General features: G+C 39.5%; 1 protein-coding gene across 1 annotated transcript in view; it reads left to right on the top strand.

Moving 5' to 3' along the window:
• The first annotated feature begins 3,970 nt into the window (after nucleotides 1-3,970).
• The window catches only part of LOC137084930 (NACHT, LRR and PYD domains-containing protein 3-like), an 80,628-nt gene continuing 67,912 nt past the window's right edge, over nucleotides 3,971-16,686 (top strand). Inside the window, exons 1-5 of the mRNA XM_067451499.1 lie at nucleotides 3,971-4,957; nucleotides 5,900-6,013; nucleotides 6,289-6,384; nucleotides 6,570-8,297; nucleotides 10,106-10,177. Of these exons, the coding sequence (XP_067307600.1) occupies nucleotides 5,946-6,013; nucleotides 6,289-6,384; nucleotides 6,570-8,297; nucleotides 10,106-10,177 (1,964 nt within the window). The 5' untranslated portion in view covers nucleotides 3,971-4,957; nucleotides 5,900-5,945. The remainder of the gene's footprint in view (nucleotides 4,958-5,899; nucleotides 6,014-6,288; nucleotides 6,385-6,569; nucleotides 8,298-10,105; nucleotides 10,178-16,686) is intronic.

Here is a 16,686-nt window from a genome sequence, read left to right as displayed (position 1 = left end):
CGTATGTTGAATTTGGAAGAGAGAAGAGAGCATTATTTGAAAAATGGTGCATGTCTAGTAAAATTGACACTTTTGAACAACTCTGCGAATTGTTTTTGCTGGAAGATTTTAAAAAGAGTATTCCAGAGAAAGTTGTGCAGCACTTAAATGAGCAAAAGGTGATCACACTAGCAGAGGCGGCCGTATCAGCTGACGAATTTGTGCTTACGCATCGTAAAGTTTTTTCGCAAGAGCTACCAAGTTCCCACTTTTATTCATCTGGTGATAAATTTATATCGGAAGAATCCCCTTCCCAGAATTTTTCTCGCTCTTGCAAAAGCGTTTCTCGTCCTAAGGTGAATGGTCGAAATACTGCGCGTCAAGGAGACAGGCGGGTTTGTTTTTACTGCCTGGATCCTGGGCATTTAATTTCCGAGTGTAGAGAGTGGAATAAAAAAAATGCGAAAACAAAAAGTGTTGCCCTCACACAGACGTTGCCGGGAGTACGAGAGGTTGAAATGTCTGGGTATGAGCCATTCATTTTAGATGGACAGGTGTCAATCTCTGATTCTCCAGTTATACAAGTATCGGTCTTGCGGGATACAGGTTCTTTTCAGTCGTTTGTACTCGAAAGTGTCTTGCCTTTCTCGGATAAATCGTATACTGGTACGGATGTGTTAGTACGAGGTATAGAAATGGGTTGTGTACGGGTGCCTCTGCATGAAATGGAGTTAAGGACTGATCTTGTCTCTGGCATTGTTAAACTAGCTGTTTGTAAACAGTTGCCTGTGGCTGGAGTACATATTATTCTAGGAAATGACCTTGCTGGTGGCAAAGTTTTTTCTAGTCCAGTAGTGATGCACAAACCCTTAGTTAAAGGGTTACTTCAGCGATTAGCATATGGCTTTGTATCAGTAGAAACCCTGGAGAATATTCAAATTATTGTGCTTTCCCCTCTCATATCTCCCTGAGACGAGAGATTTATGCATTTTATTTCTGGAAAAATTCCTCCTATGATGCAAAATGACGATTTTTGCATCATAGGAGGAATGTTTGCCCAGAGGCTAAAGACTACAGCCAGCAGAGGGAGCAATTTCCGCATGTTTTGAATCCGGCATTGGGGGATGGGAGATTACACTCAGCTTGCAGGGAGAGCTCAGCTTGCAGACAGGATTATTTAAACGGAGCTATGGTGAGCAATGTAAGTCTTTTAACTTCTCAAATTCATTTCTATGAAAGTTAAGCTTGCAAAGGCACGAACTGAAACGCGACAGACTGAACTCGCGTTGTGAATGTATGCCGTGAGTGTAGTCGCGATTACCTCAGCTCTCATCACTCCTGCAGTTAGTGCTCAGTGCTGTGAGACTCGCGCGGTGACTCACTCATTATATTGAACAGACACGTTCAGTTTTTAATTGTAGTGTCTCTAACTCAGTCACAGTAATGAATTTGTTGGCGTTGGGAATGGCCTCACAGGGCAGCGAAGCATTCTGGGAATTGTAGTCTTTCATCCCCATGGGACAAAAATACATTTTCTGTCTTTTCTCAGTCTAGAAGACATCAAATTCAAAAATAATTTCACATTTCTACTGCATTGATGACCCAGTTTAAATACAGATTCATCTTCCCAGCGCTGAAGTACCCCTTTAAGGAGCAGCCTGATCTAGGGGTTAAGTTTCCTTCTGTTTTTCCAGCATGTGCAGTGACAAGGGCCCAAGCTCAGAAGTTTCATGACGTTGTTAATCTTTCTGATTTGTTTTTAAACACAGAATCCAAGACTGCGGAGTCAAAGTCAGGTGAGGCCCATGAAGTGACCGAGACTTCCCTGATTCTGGAAGCTCCTTTAAGTATTGGTAAGGAGAAGTTGGCAGTTGAGCAGAAATTAGATCCGTCTTTGGTAGAATGTGTTAAGACCGCAGTAAAAGTGAAAGATAGAAGTGACGCAAAAGTAGGTTATTTTTGGGAAAATTAGGTTTTAATGCGAAAATGGAAACCGCGTTATGATGAACAAGGTCTGCAAGAGACATTTCAGATCGTTTTGCCTACCACTTATCGCATGCCAGTTTTAAAATTGGCTCATGAAAATATCATGGCAGGTCATTTAGGAGTAACAAAAACTGTTCACCGTATTTCTAAGTACTTCTTTTGGCCTGGTCTTCGTTCATCTGTGGTTAACTTTTGTCGCTCATGTGATGTGTGTCAGCGCATCGGAAAGCCTAATCAGAAAGTGCCCGTTGCCCCCTTATATCCCATACCGGTAATCGAAGAACCATTTGAACGGCTTATTGTTGATTGTGTGGGTCCGCTGCCCAAATCTAAATCAGGACACCAGTATGTGTTAACAATCATGTGCGCAGCCACTAGGTTCCCCGAGGCCATTCCCTTGCATTCGTTGAAAGCCAAAACAGTAGTGAAGGACTTGGTGAGGTTTTTTTCTACATTTGGTCTACCGCGAATAATGCAGAGTGATCAAGGAACTAATTTTACTTCTAAAACTTTTTCACAAGTTTTGAAGGAGTTAGGAGTTGAGCATAGAGTTTCTAGTCCTTATCATCCAGAGTCACAGGGAGCCTTGGAGAGGTTCCACCAAACTCTTAAGACTATGATTCGTGCATATTGCTTGCAGACAGGAAAGGATTGGGCGGAGGGATTGCCTTTTCTTTTATTTGCTGCGAGAGAAACAGTTCAGGAGTCCGTGGGATTTAGTCCTGCCGAACTAGTGTTTGGACACACCGTGAGGGGTCCGTTAAAAATGATGTATGAGCATTTGTTGACACCAAATTCGTCTTCTGTGTCTCTTTTGGATTATGTGAGTTCTTTTAGAGAGAGACTTCACAAAGCGTGTGCAGTAGCTAAGACTCATTTGTCTGTTGTGCAGGCGAAAATGAAACGACAGTTTGACAAAAAAAGTGTCCAAAGAAATTTGCAGGTTGGTGGTTCTGTTCTTGTGCTTTTACCAGTGCCTGGTGCAGCTTTGCAAGCAAAGCTTTCAGGCCCATATGTCATCGAGAAAAAGCTCAGTGAAACTGATTACGTTGTTCAGACTCCTGATCGTCGACGCAAAACTCGAGTTTGCCATGTAAATATGCTAAAAGCTTATGTGGTGAGAGAACCATCTTCTATAGATGTTCCACTGGTTCCTTCCATAGTCACCATAACTACCTCTTGTGCAGTAGAAAATGATGTTGCTCTTATTTCTACTCCTCATCTAGAGAATTCCAGTATTTTACGGGATTTAAGTAATTAATTGAGATACTTGTCTGAGGAACAAAATGAGGATGTGTGTAGGTTGATTCATTCTTTTCCCTCACTTTTTTCAGACGTACCTAGTAGAACGTCGGTGTTATGTCATGACATTGAGGTGGGTAGTGCATCCCCAGTGAAGCAGCATCCATATAGAGTGAATCCACGAAAACGCAACATTATGAGGGATGAGGTAAAATATCTACTAAAACATGGGTTAGCTGTACCAAGTCAAAGCCCATGGAGCTCCCCATGTCTGCTTGTGCCCAAACCACACTCTACATATCGCTTTTGTACAGATTACCGGAAAGTTAATAATCTTTCGGTACCTGATTCGTTCCCCCTACCTCGTATTGAGGATTGTATCGATCGGGTGGGAACGGCAAGATACGTGACAAAAATAGATCTATTAAAGGGTTACTGGCAGGTGCCTCTCACACCCCGGGCTTCTGAGATTTCTGCCTTTGTTACGCCTGATAACTTTCTTCAATATACTGTCCTTGCATTCGGCATGCGAAATGCACCTGCAACGTTCCAAAGGCTTATGCAGAAAGTTTTATCTGACGTACCAAAATGTGAGGCATATATAGATGATGTTGTGCTGTATTCAGACAGTTGGGTAGAGCATATGGACAATCTTGAACTATTGTTTTCTCGATTGTCAGACGCTTCCCTGACTGTAAATCTCGCAAAATGTGAATTTGCGAAAGGAGAGGTGACATACTTGGGAAAGAAAGTGGGTCAAGGAAGAGTGAGACCAGTAGAAGCAAAGGTTTCTGCTATAATAGACTATCCATCTCCATCTAATAAACGTGAGTTGAGACGTTTTCTTGGAATGTGTGGGTATTATAGGAACTTCTGTAACAACTTCTCTAGTGTAGTGACCCCACTTACTGATCTCCTCAGTGATAAAAGAACATTTGCATGGTCTAGTGAGTGTGAACATGCTTTTGTGTCCGCTAAAGATCTTCTGTGTTACGCACCTGTCCTTAAGGCTCCAGAATTTCACCACCCATTCAAACTGCATGTGGATGCTAGTTCAGTTGGAGCGGGAGCGGTATTATTACAAGAAGACAATATGGGTATTGATCATCCGGTGTGCTATTTTTCTAAAAAGTTTTCAAAGTGCCAAAATAACTATAGCACAATTGAGAAGGAAGCTCTGGCTTTAGTGTTGGCACTCCAGCACTTTGAAGTTTATTTGGGAGGTAGTAGTGTGCCTATTGTTGTATTTACCGATCATAACCCTCTGACGTTTCTTTCCCGTATGTGCAATGCCAATCAGCGTTTGATGCGATGGGCATTAATTGTACAGGAATACAACCTGGATATTAGGCATTTGAAAGGCACCGAAAATGTTGTCGCGGACGCGCTGTCCAGGGTGTAGTGCTGAAGGGTATGTTTCCTATATTGGGGGGAATATAGGAAAATAATTATTGGTGGGGGTGTTACGTCCAAGGACGTATTGATATTTGTTTCTTCCACAATGAGTGTTTTTGGAGTATTTGTTCTTCTCTCTCTCTTTCTGTCTTTCTCCCTTCCTGTGTTTTCTTGCCCGATAGGTAAATGGTTACCACCTGTTCATTCATCTAATCTGGGAGTTGCCTACGCCCTGATTGGTGCGTGTCCTGAGGAGTCCACTATAAAGCTGCAGAGAGTACCGGGGAAACAGAGAGAGACATGCGGCGGTTGAGGCTGATCCGGTTCCCCAAACCCAGACCAAAGAGAGAGCTTGGTGCGCTCATTGTTGTTAATGTGGAATATGGAATGAGTGTTATAGTGTTAACAAGTGGTGTCTGTTATAATTAGTTAAGATGTTATGGGTAACGTAGGGTGGAGGATACCTAATATCTTTTCTCCTGTTTAATGGTTAGTTAGGGAGTGAGGGAAGTTATTTGTTGTTTCGTTCATTTTTCTTTAACGTAGGTAATTTAATAATTAATTTCTTTTAGGTAGAGGAATTTTTGTTTTCTTTTGTTTAGGCCCTCCTCCCGAGGTAAAGTTTGTTCTTTTTGTTTATTTTTCCATTTATTTATGAATGGGCTTTATTTCAAAGGAAATTTATATTTGAATTTTGTGATCACTGCTTGGTAACAATAAAAGGCAGAAACGCCATTTCAGAATTGAAAAGTTGGTTGATTATTTGTTACTCTGGGTCTGGAGAGCTGGAGAACCTCAGTCTCTCCATCTTTTTTTTGTTCGTCGTTCCCTATTGTCCCCTAGATTAAGGGAAGACGTAACATGGACATTTAATTTTTTTCCTGGCCAATTCCCAGAAATTATCGGACAACGGAAACCCTGACACGGGCTGCCCACGGATGTGCCTGATTTTAATCTGCACTAATAAACACAGATATCAGCTGCTGCAGATATATTAAAAATGACAAATATCAGCCCAATATATCGGTCAACCTCTAGTTGTTTTTAATTTGTTCATTTTGAATTCCTAATATTCAGCTTTTTTAATCATGCTTATCATTTGTAAAGTTATATCAAAATTATTGTCATCAAAGTTTGTGACAGTGAAACATCACTGAGTTACAGACATGACAGCAAAAGTGTTACAACACTCAGTGTTTTTGATGAAAGATGAATGCGTTGATATTAATATGGTTCCTCTCCTAAAGAATGATCCCAGTAATCTAAAGGATTAAACTGAATCTGTTCTCTGTTCCAGTTCAGTCCAGCAGAAGAGCTCAAACCCAGAGTCCAGCTGTGTGTCTATGAAGAGTGACGGGTCTATGGATCCGCCACTAATGTTTAAGAGTGGAGACAAACGGCCTGATCTCAGGTATAGCATCTCTATTAAAGCTATGTTTATAGTATTTTATCTTGATCTTAATATTTGATTTGAAGTTGTTATTAACATACAGCAGTGTAATGAGTTCAGATCCTGTAAGTTTCAGTCTATTAATGATGATCATTGTGCTCTTGTGTAAAGCTCTATGTATTGTATTGTTAATACATTCACACACTGTAAAAGCTGTTGGTCTGTTACTCAGTTAATGACACGATTACATCAATATCAGTGTGTCTGATTCTTTACCCTCTTCATTCTGATTTAAGGTCAAATCTTCAATCCAGACCAGTTAAAAACAAAACTGTGTTCACGCCTGAGATTCAACCTCAAGACTTTAATGAAAGCATGTGTCCTGGTTTCAGGTAAAATGTGGGACTTTTGTTGTGGTTTAATTTTAGGAGCTGCAATGACATCACACATCACTCAAACACATGATTAATGATTGAAACATTTCAGAAACCGTATGATGTTCTGTGTCCATCATTTTGTGATCTATGGCTCTTTACTTCTCTAACTTGTGTAATAATGCGGTATTTTAATCTTACAGCCATGACTCTAAACCTGCTGAAGTCCTCGACACATTGAGATCAAATCTGAGGAAGAAGTTTGAGTGTTTGTGTGAGGGAATATCAAAGCAGGGAAGCCCAACACTCCTGAATGAGATCTACACAGAGCTCTACATCACAGAGAGTGAAAGTGGAGAGATCAATAATGAGCATGAGGTGAGACAGGTTGAGACACAGTCCAGGAGAGCAGAAACAGAGGACACAGCGATCAAATGCAGTGACATCTTTAGACCTTTACCTGGACAAGACAAACCCATAAGAACTGTGCTGACAAAGGGAGTCGCTGGCATTGGAAAAACAGTCTCTGTGCAGAAGTTCATCCTGGACTGGGCTGAAGGGAAACAGAATCAGGACGTCCAGCTCATATTTCCACTTCCTTTCAGAGAGCTCAACTTGATGAAGGACAAATCACTCAGTCTTTCAGATCTTCTTCATGTCTTTTTCCCTGAAACCAAAGAAATGGAAATATCCAGTGATCAGTATAAAGTGTTGTTCATCTTTGATGGTCTGGATGAGTGTCGTCTGTCTCTGGATTTTCAGAGCGATGTGAGGTTGTGTGATGTGACTGAATCAGCCTCAGTGGACGAGCTGCTGACGAACCTCATTGCGGGGAATCTGCTTCCCTCAGCTCTCATCTGGATCACCTCCAGACCCGCAGCAGCTGATCTCGTCCCCTCTGAGTGTGTCCATCGAGTGACTGAGATACGAGGCTTCAGTCGCCAACAGAAGGAGGAATACTTCAGGAAGAGAATCAGTGATCAGAGTCTGGCTGACAGGATCATCTCACACCTGAAGTCATCAAGGAGCCTCTTTATTATGTGTCACATCCCAGTTTTCTGCTGGATCTCAGCCACTGTTCTGGAGAAGATGATGAGTGAAACAGAGAGAAGAGAGATTCCCAAGACTCTCACTCAAATGTACACACACTTCCTGATCCTTCAGACCAACATCAAACATGAGAAGGACTATGAGAAGAAAGTGAAAGATGAAGACATGATTGTCAAACTGGGGAAACTGGCGTATCAGCAGCTTGTGAAAGGAAACCTGATCTTCTATGAGGAAGACCTGAGAGAGTGTGGCATTGATGTGACAGAAGCATCAGTGTACTCAGGATTGTGCACTCAGATCTTCAGAGAGGAGTTGGGCTTGTATCAGGGGAAAGTCTTCTGCTTTGTTCATCTGAGCCTTCAGGAACATCTAGCAGCTCTATATGTGCATCTCTCCTTTATAAACAAGAACATCAATGTGTTTGACCAGATTACCAGACCAACTAATGGAGACACAGCTTCACTATCTGATCTCCATCAAAGAGCTGTGGATGAGGCTTTAGACAGTAAAAATGGCCATCTGGACCTTTTCCTTCGTTTCCTTCTGGGTCTGTCAGTGGAGTCTAATCAGAGTCTCTTACAAGAACTGAAGACACAGACAGGAAACAGCTCTCACAACAATAAGAAAACGGTCAAATATATTAAAGAAAAGATCAGTGAGAATCCCTCTCCAGATAAATACATCAATCTGTTTCACTGTCTGAATGAACTGGGTGATCTTTCACTGGTGAACGAAGCTCGACCTCATACGAGCCGTGGAGGATTACGTGATGTGAAACTCTCCTCATCTCAGTGGTCAGCTTTAGTTTTTGTGTTGTTGTCCTCAGAGCAGACGATGCAGGAGTTTCACCTGAACAGCTTAATTGGAGCCGGAAATGATCCGTAAGTAACACTGAGTTCAATCATTACAGTCTAAAACATTATGACCAAAGAGAAACACAGAGATCAGAGGTGTTTAAATCACGGGGCATAGATTGATTTCTGGGATATTGTTCATAATTTGCGGGTGTTTCTCAAATGGAGGCTGTGTCCTAGTAACGCTGCAGATCTCGACGGCCTCGTCATCAAGCGCCTCTGAAGGCCGTCTCAGTTTGAAGGATCCTTCGTTTCGCATCTTTAATTCAGCTCAATCACCCACAATCTTTTACACACATTCACATTCATGAAAAAGACCTGCTGGAGAACGAGTCGGCCCTGAGCTTATCTGAGGTCATTATGAAATGTAAGACACAAATAATGTTTCCAGAGATGAAGGCACGTTATCTTTTAGTTTTGGTGTAAATGAATCACTCGACACTAAACTGCCAATAATGTGAGCCACTGGAGACACAGACGGCTGTCATTCACTGTATTGCATTCATAGAAAAGCCAGTTAATATAAAGATTTTTAATAGTCAGCTTTATTTATATAGTTTTTTTACAATGACGATTGTTTCAAAGCAGCTTCACAGTGTTAAACAGGAAAATATTGCAACCAAATTGGATTGGGCTGTACAGTCGCTCTGGAGAAAACGGTGATGTTATCTAGGCCTGTCACGATAACACATTTTGCTGAACGATAAATTTGCCAAGAAATTATTGCAATAAACGAAAATATTTTTGTTCTGAGAAAATGTTCATCCAAAATAATGATAATGGCGTAATAATGCAGGTACACCTTTTCAAATATCAATAAACTTTTATTTCTAAAGACTATTTAACACTGAAAGCGGAAATCATTTTAAATATCCACAATAAATGAACAAAACAACCAAAAACATTAAAAGCAATGGACTCTCAGTCTGTTCACAAAAAATACACTTGAATAAATACCAGAAACAATTAATAAAATGGACGAAAACTGCAACAGATGATTGTGTTTTAGGAGCATATTAACACTAACCAAGTGAAATTCTGTAAATGTAATTTTATCAATTGTAGTAATAGTCTGTTAACATTGGCCCAATTGTACATTTGAAATTGTAGTAGCATTCCTTTTTAGTTTTACCTAAACTAAAAATGTAATTTGGTAAATTTATATTAGTAAAGCAACTTCACTGAATTGTTTATTCACTGTTGCCCCAAAAGAAATATATATATTAAAAACTCAAGCCATACTGCCGCATGTTATTTAATACATTTTATTAAATCTACAACAGTATTTTGAAAATACCGTAAATGGTAAATACAATGAACATTTCTGCACAGTAGACCTTGCTATCTCTACAGGAACGTATGAGCCTTTAGCACACAAAGATTGAACTGAAGAATTAACTTGCATTTATCAAACTGCCAACTTCAGTGTAGCTTTAAGCCTTGTTTAAACTCCACACGAGACCCCATTTCACACTGTCACACTTCACAGGCACACAGTAATGGCGGCAGGCAAGATGGCGGCGCCCATAGAGTGCACGGCGGATTTGTGTATAAACACCTTCCCAAACGGATGAGGCGCAGGCACAGTCAGCGAGAGAGACGAGGAAAACAAACAAGAATGCAAATGGAAATTATCACGGCCGGAAAAATGATCGAGCTCATTTATTTTTATTGTGTGATTTATTGATTTATTGACTATTGCGACAGGCCTAATGTTATCAGCTCATTTCACACCATAGAGTTTGTGGCCTGACCATTATTCACCTCTGATATTAATTATCATTTTTATTATCATCATTAATAATTCACTTATTTTTTTATCTTTGTTCAAACAGTGTCCCAGTAAACACAGGAGATGAAGTTCTTCAGAAGCTGCTGCCTGTGGTTACAGCAACTAGATCAGCTGTGTAAGTAACACTGAGAACAATCATCTGTGTGTGTGGGTGTGTGTGTGTGTGTGTGTGTCTCTGTGGTTACAGCAACTAGATCAGCTGAGTAAGTAACACTGAGAACAATCATCTGTGTGTGTGTGTGTGTGTGTGTGTGTGTGTGTGTGTGGTTACAGCAACTAGATCAGCTGTGTAAGTAACACTGAGAACAATCATCTGTGTGTGTGTGTGTGTGTGTGTGTGTGTGTGTGTGTGTGTGTGTGTGTGTGTGTGTGTGTGTGTGTGTGTGGTTACAGCAACTAGATCAGCTGTGTAAGTAACACTGAGAACAATCGTGTGTGTGTGTGTGTGTGTGTGTGTGTGTGTGTGTGTGTCTCTGTGGTTACAGCAACTAGATCAGCTGAGTAAGTAACACTGAGAACAATCATCTGTGTGTGTGTGTGTGTGTGTGTGTGTGTGTGTGTGTGTGTGTGTGTGTGTGTGGTTACAGCAACTAGATCAGCTGAGAAAGTAACACTGAGAACAGTCGTGTGCGTGTGCGTGTGTGTGTGTGTGTGTGTGTGTGTGTGTGTGTGTGTAGTTACAGCAACTAGATCAGCTGAGTAAGTAACACTGAGAACAATCATCTGTGTGTGTGTGTGTGTGTGTGTGTGTGTGTGTGTGGTTACAGCAACTAGATCAGCTGCGTAAGTAACACTGAGAACAATCATCTGTGTGTGTGTGTGTGTGTGTGTGTACTTGTCTACCTATCTAACAGGGGACCTTGGCGTCGTTACACACTCACCAACAGAGGACCTCTGAGCCAAGAGGGGACCTAAGAGTGTGTGAGTCTTTAAGGCCATGCTCAGCAGCTCCCCTGTAGGCTGGAGCAGGAACTGTAATAGCCCTTAAACACACGTCGTTCACACACACACACACACACTCCTCTATTGTTTGAATGGCCTGCTGTCCTCTGACTCTAGAGCTGCTGTTTAACAGATTGCTTACTAAAGGAACAAACATCATATATTATATCTCTTTACTAAATACCCTGACTAGTTTCAAACTTTGCATTACTTTAAAATTAAATACTACAGGATCCAAGAAAAAACGATTAAAAACTTTATTAAATTATAAAGGGATCTCATTCAATGCTTTTGTAAACATTTTTTGTTTCTGTGTATATATATATAACATTTTAATGACAGTGGCCTATAATTATTGAAAAATAATGCATTATTTTATTTATCAAAAAAAAAAAAAGGTACGGTAAATGGGACAAACTTTGCATCTAAAGTTCTTTTAAACAAGTGTTAACATAGACATTATTAAAAACATTTTATTTTAGCCAAGTATTTGTAAAAATAATGTGTGACTTTTGGCCCATATAAAAGGCCCATCTTACCACCTTATACAATAACCACTTTTGATTTATTTATGTTTAACAAAATGAATCAGGTCCCCTGTTAGATAGTAAATCACGACGCCTGTGTGTTTGCTGTGACATTTCTTATCATCACAAACACACTGTAAAGATTTAGAGTTTTTACAGCAATACCTGAGTTTAAAGGGTTAAATCAAGCAGAAATAGCTCTCTAATGTATTAATTGCAGGTCATTATTGAATAGTGATTACGTTACACACACACTGACTCAGGTCCCCTGTTAGATAGTAAATCACGAGGCCTGTGTGTTTGCTGTGACATTTCTTATCATCACAAACACACTGCAAAGATTTAGAGTTTTTACAGCAATACCTGAGTTTAAAGGGTTAAATCAAGCAGAAATAGCTCTCTAATGTATTAATTGCAGGTCATTATTGAATAGTGATTACGTTACACACACACTGACTCAGGTCCCCTGTTAGATAGTAAATCACGACGCCTGTGTGTTTCTCTCCTCAACCCCCCACTCACAATTTACATTTCAATAAGGGAAGACTTGAAAAAACAGTTTGTGAACCACAGGTCAATAGAGCTCAAACTACCAATGTGGCAGAACCCTTCTCAAATAAACTAGAGAAGATGCTGGGATTTGCCCTGCCAAATTAAACTAAATTACAGTTTTTACAATCGCTAGGCCACATTTCTCAATACTTTGGTCATTTTCAAAACTTGTTCTCCAAACCAACTTTCTGCTTCACAGCAGTTATTTCACATTCAAAATCCACAAAAACTAACAAAACACTTAATTCATGTCTCAAATCAAGTGCCAATGATCCACAGTTTAGCTTGCACAGACTGAAGTTGTGATCGCTGTGTGAAGAGTTTTGAAAAAGTGACCAACATTTGTTTGACAAATTTGAGAGTGCCAGAGACTTTGACTAAGGAGAATATTCTGAGCACAATGTGTGATGTTATTGAGATCTTTTATGAAACTTTTTAGAGGTGACAAAAGTGAGAGTTCCACTCTCACTTATCGAGCTGAAGAGAGAGGTCTGAGCACAGCGTGCAATACTGTTGAGATCCCTTCTGAAACTTTAGAGGAGACACATATGAGCAATCCAGTCTCTCTAGCCAAGGAGACAAATCAGAGCATAGTATGTGATGTTGTTGAGATCTCTTATGAAACTTTAGTGGAGATAAACATGAGAGAATGTCATTTTTTTGTCTCAGGATAAACATGTGAGAAGCAGGAGACTTAGCCTTATGTCTCAATTTGATGTTCACTTGATCTCATTTCTGTCTAGGAGAAAGATGTGAGTTGAGAAGGAGATCTCAGGTTTGATTTTCCTTTCCTCTAGGTTGGCCTTTGGTTCACAAACTGGGTTTTTAGGGCCCTATAAAATCCGTTTTATTTTTTCCCAAATTCTGTTTTTTCCGTTTAAATTTTTGCAAATTCCGTTTTTTCTGTTTTAATTTTTGCAGATTCCTTTTTTTCCGTTAAAATGTTTGGTAATTAAGTTTTTTTTTACCCTTTACTGTTATTTTGGTGAAAAAAGAGTGTGCTTTTAATGTTAATATAATACAACATAAAACAAAAAATAGGAATGACCTTAAATTTATCGAGGTAACAAACATCACATTTACTTTTTAGGACAAATATGATATTTGACATAACACTGCACTTCAAATACTTCAAATATTAATGGTTATTAGCTTTAAACTTTCCGGTAAAATAAATTATAATAGTTTATATAAGTTAAAATGAAAGTGCTCCATTAGCTTTTTCTTTCAAGTAAATTTTTTTTTAAAAGAACTAAAAAAAAAAAAAAATCATAAGAATCATCTTTTACAGTACTCTTAAGTACTCTTAAGTAAAACATTTAAAATTGAAAATTAACATAAAAAAACACATTTCACCTTGAAATCATGTAGTGAATTGTTCTGTGTGTTTAACAATCACCATTATGATATCCAGAGCTGTGAAAAATAAAAATACACGAAAATCAATCAATCAATCAACTTTATTTATATAGCACTTTTAAAATCACGATTGTGTCAAAGCAGCTTCACAGTGTCAAACAGGATAATATTGCGACAAAATTAGATTTGGCTGTACAGTCGTACTGGAGAAAACAGTGATGTTATCAGCTTATTTTAATTTATCATATAGCGACAATGTTGGCAGATCAGTATTATAGTTTATAGAATTAAATAAGACCTAATTCATATATTTTATTTGTATAATAAGTTGAATAACTTTAATCATATTTTTAGTGTCCCCAACTGAGCAAGCCAAGCCAAAGGCGACAGTGGCAAGGAACCAAAACTCCATCGGGGCATGATGGAGAAAAATAAACCTTGGGAGAAACCAGACTCAGTCGGGGTGCCAGTTCTCCTCTGGCCTATTAACACACCGTGTAAGATTATTATTCTGGCAACCTTACAGGTCGGAAATCATATTAGATCGGATTATTCAAAATTTTCAGGGTATCACGGAAGAGACAGATTTATTTAGGATGGGGCGTCAATTACACAAGAGTATGAATACAAGAAAGATCGGAATTATTGCGCCGAAGACGGGTTTTGAGCATGTCGTGCCAGTGAGGCAAATTCGGAGGAGACACCATTTGACACGGCTCAGCAGACACTCCAGGATGCGTTGGTCATGTCCAGGCAGGTCCACCATCTGATCCGGACAGGGCCCAGATCCGGGATAAACCTCGGGATAAACAGAGAGACTAACATTAGCGTAGATGTCACTCTTTTTATGATGTAACGAGTACATCAGGTGTTATGGGAAGTGTTCCCGGTTCCGGCTGACCTAGTTAATGCAGCCTAACAATCAGTCAATTGAATTGAATAATGAAAGTTAAAAATGTTCTATGTCAATGCCATAGTAAAGAGATGTGTTTTTAGTCTAGATTTAAACTGACAGAGTGTGTCTGCTTCCCAAACAATGCTAGGAAGACTATTCCACAGTTTAGGAGCTAAATAGGAAAATGATCGACCGCCTGCAGTTGATTTAGATATTCTAGGTATGATCAACTGGCCAGAGTTTTGAGACCGCAATCGACGTGATGGGGTATAATGCGTTAAGAGCTCGCTTAAGTACCGGGGAGCTAAACTATTTAGTGCTTTGTAAGTAATAAGCAAGATTTTAAAATGTATGCGATGTTTAATAGGGAGCCAGTGCAGTGTTGACAGAACTGGACTAATATGATCATACTTCCTGGTTCTAGTAAGAACTCTAGCTGCTGCATTTTGGACTAGCTGGAGTTTGTTTATTAAGCGAGCAGGGCAACCACCCAGTAGAGCATTACAATAATCTAGCCTTGAGCTCATGAACGCATGTACTAACTGTTCAGCATTTTGCATTGAAAGCATGTGCCGTAATTTAGATATATTTTTAAGATGATAGAATGCGGTTTTACAGATGCTAGAAACGTGGCTTTCAAATGAAAGATTGGTATCAAAGAGCACACCCAGGTTCCTCACTGCCGACGAGGGCTTGACAGAGCAGTCATCAAGTGTTAGACAGTATTCTCGGTTACTACTTGTGGAGCTTTTCTGTCCAATAATTAAAAATTCAGTTTTATCTGAATTAAGTTGCAGAAAATTACTATTCATCCAATTTTTTATATCAGCTATGCATTCTGTTAATCTTGTGAATTGGTAGGTTTTGTCAGGGCGTGAGGAAATATAGAGCTGAGTATCATCAGCATAACAATGAAAACTAACGCCATGCTTCTTAATGATATCTCCCAGTGGTAGCATATACAGAGTGAAAAGCAACGGTCCTAACACTGAGCCTTGCGGTACCCCATACTGAACTTGTGATCGGTGTGACATCTCTTCATTTACTGCTACAAACTGATAACGGTCAGATAAGTACGATTTAAACCATGCCAAAGCAGTTCCACTAACGCCAACATAATTTTCGATTCTATTCAGAAGAATATTGTGATCGATAGTATCAAATGCAGCGCTAAGATCGAGTAACACTAATAGAGAGATACAACCACGATCAGATGATAAGAGTAAATCATTTGTATCTCTAATTAGAGCAGTCTCGGTACTATGATACGGTCTAAATCCTGACTGGAAATCCTCACATATACCATTTCTTTCTAAAAAAGAACATAATTGTGAAGACACGGCCTTTTCTAGTATTTTTGATAGAAACGGTAGATTCGAGATTGGCCTGTAATTTACTAATTCTTTAGGATCAAGTTGCGTTTTTTTAATAAGTGGTTTAATTATAGCCAACTTAAAAGTTTTCGGTACATATCCTAATGTCAAAGATGAATTAATGATATTAAGCAGAGGATCTATGACCTCTGGAAGTATCTCTTTTAATAGCCTAGTCGGTATAGGGTCAAGCATACATGTTGTTGATTTTGATGATTTTACAAGTTTAGCCAGTTCTTCTCCTCCTATAGTAGTGAATGAGTGTAATTTTTCCTCAGTGACACTACAATGCTCTGTCTGAAGTGATACTGTAATAGACGGCTGCATGGTTATAATTTTATTCCTAATATTATCAATCTTACTAGTAAATAAGTTCATAAAGTCATTACTGCTGTGTTGTTTACAAACATCAGAAGCTGAAGCTGAACGAAAACACAACACTGCCTGAAGTTTTTTTCCCCCAACTTCAAAGGCCCCTTTAAATTATTAAAACTAGATGCTTAATTTTAACTTTAAGGTTACTTATCATGTAAACTAGCCATATACAGCATGTTAAATGCATGTTTGGAACAGAGGGGAAAACGGTTGCATTTGCAACAGATATGCATTGTATATATATTGTATGTGCAATACACGAGCGCGGCTCTCCATATGCAAAGCTTATGCGCCGCCTGTGCGTGCAGTGTGAAACCGCCGTTAGCGTCGAGTTTCTTAACTTTTTCGCTGCCGAAAGCAGAGCCGTGGAGACCAACTTCGCTGTACTTTCATTGTTTTGACGGGCGAGCTGAAATGACGGGAGGGGTTGTGTCGCGAAGATTTGCTTCCCCCGTTCTGCACAGTAGTAGGCTGATAGATCCAACGCGGCACGTTTTAGCTACAAAGAGAGTTTCCCTGACCGCAACACAAATGTGACTGAACGAGCTTCCACAAGTAAGGAGAAAGAAATAGTTGATAAGAAGAAAGACTAGCTTTCTTT

This window comes from Pseudorasbora parva, chromosome 8, assembly GCF_024679245.1.
Source record: "Pseudorasbora parva isolate DD20220531a chromosome 8, ASM2467924v1, whole genome shotgun sequence".
Classification (NCBI taxonomy): domain Eukaryota; kingdom Metazoa; phylum Chordata; class Actinopteri; order Cypriniformes; family Gobionidae; genus Pseudorasbora; species Pseudorasbora parva.
This window is presented reverse-complemented; position numbering and strand designations above follow the sequence as displayed.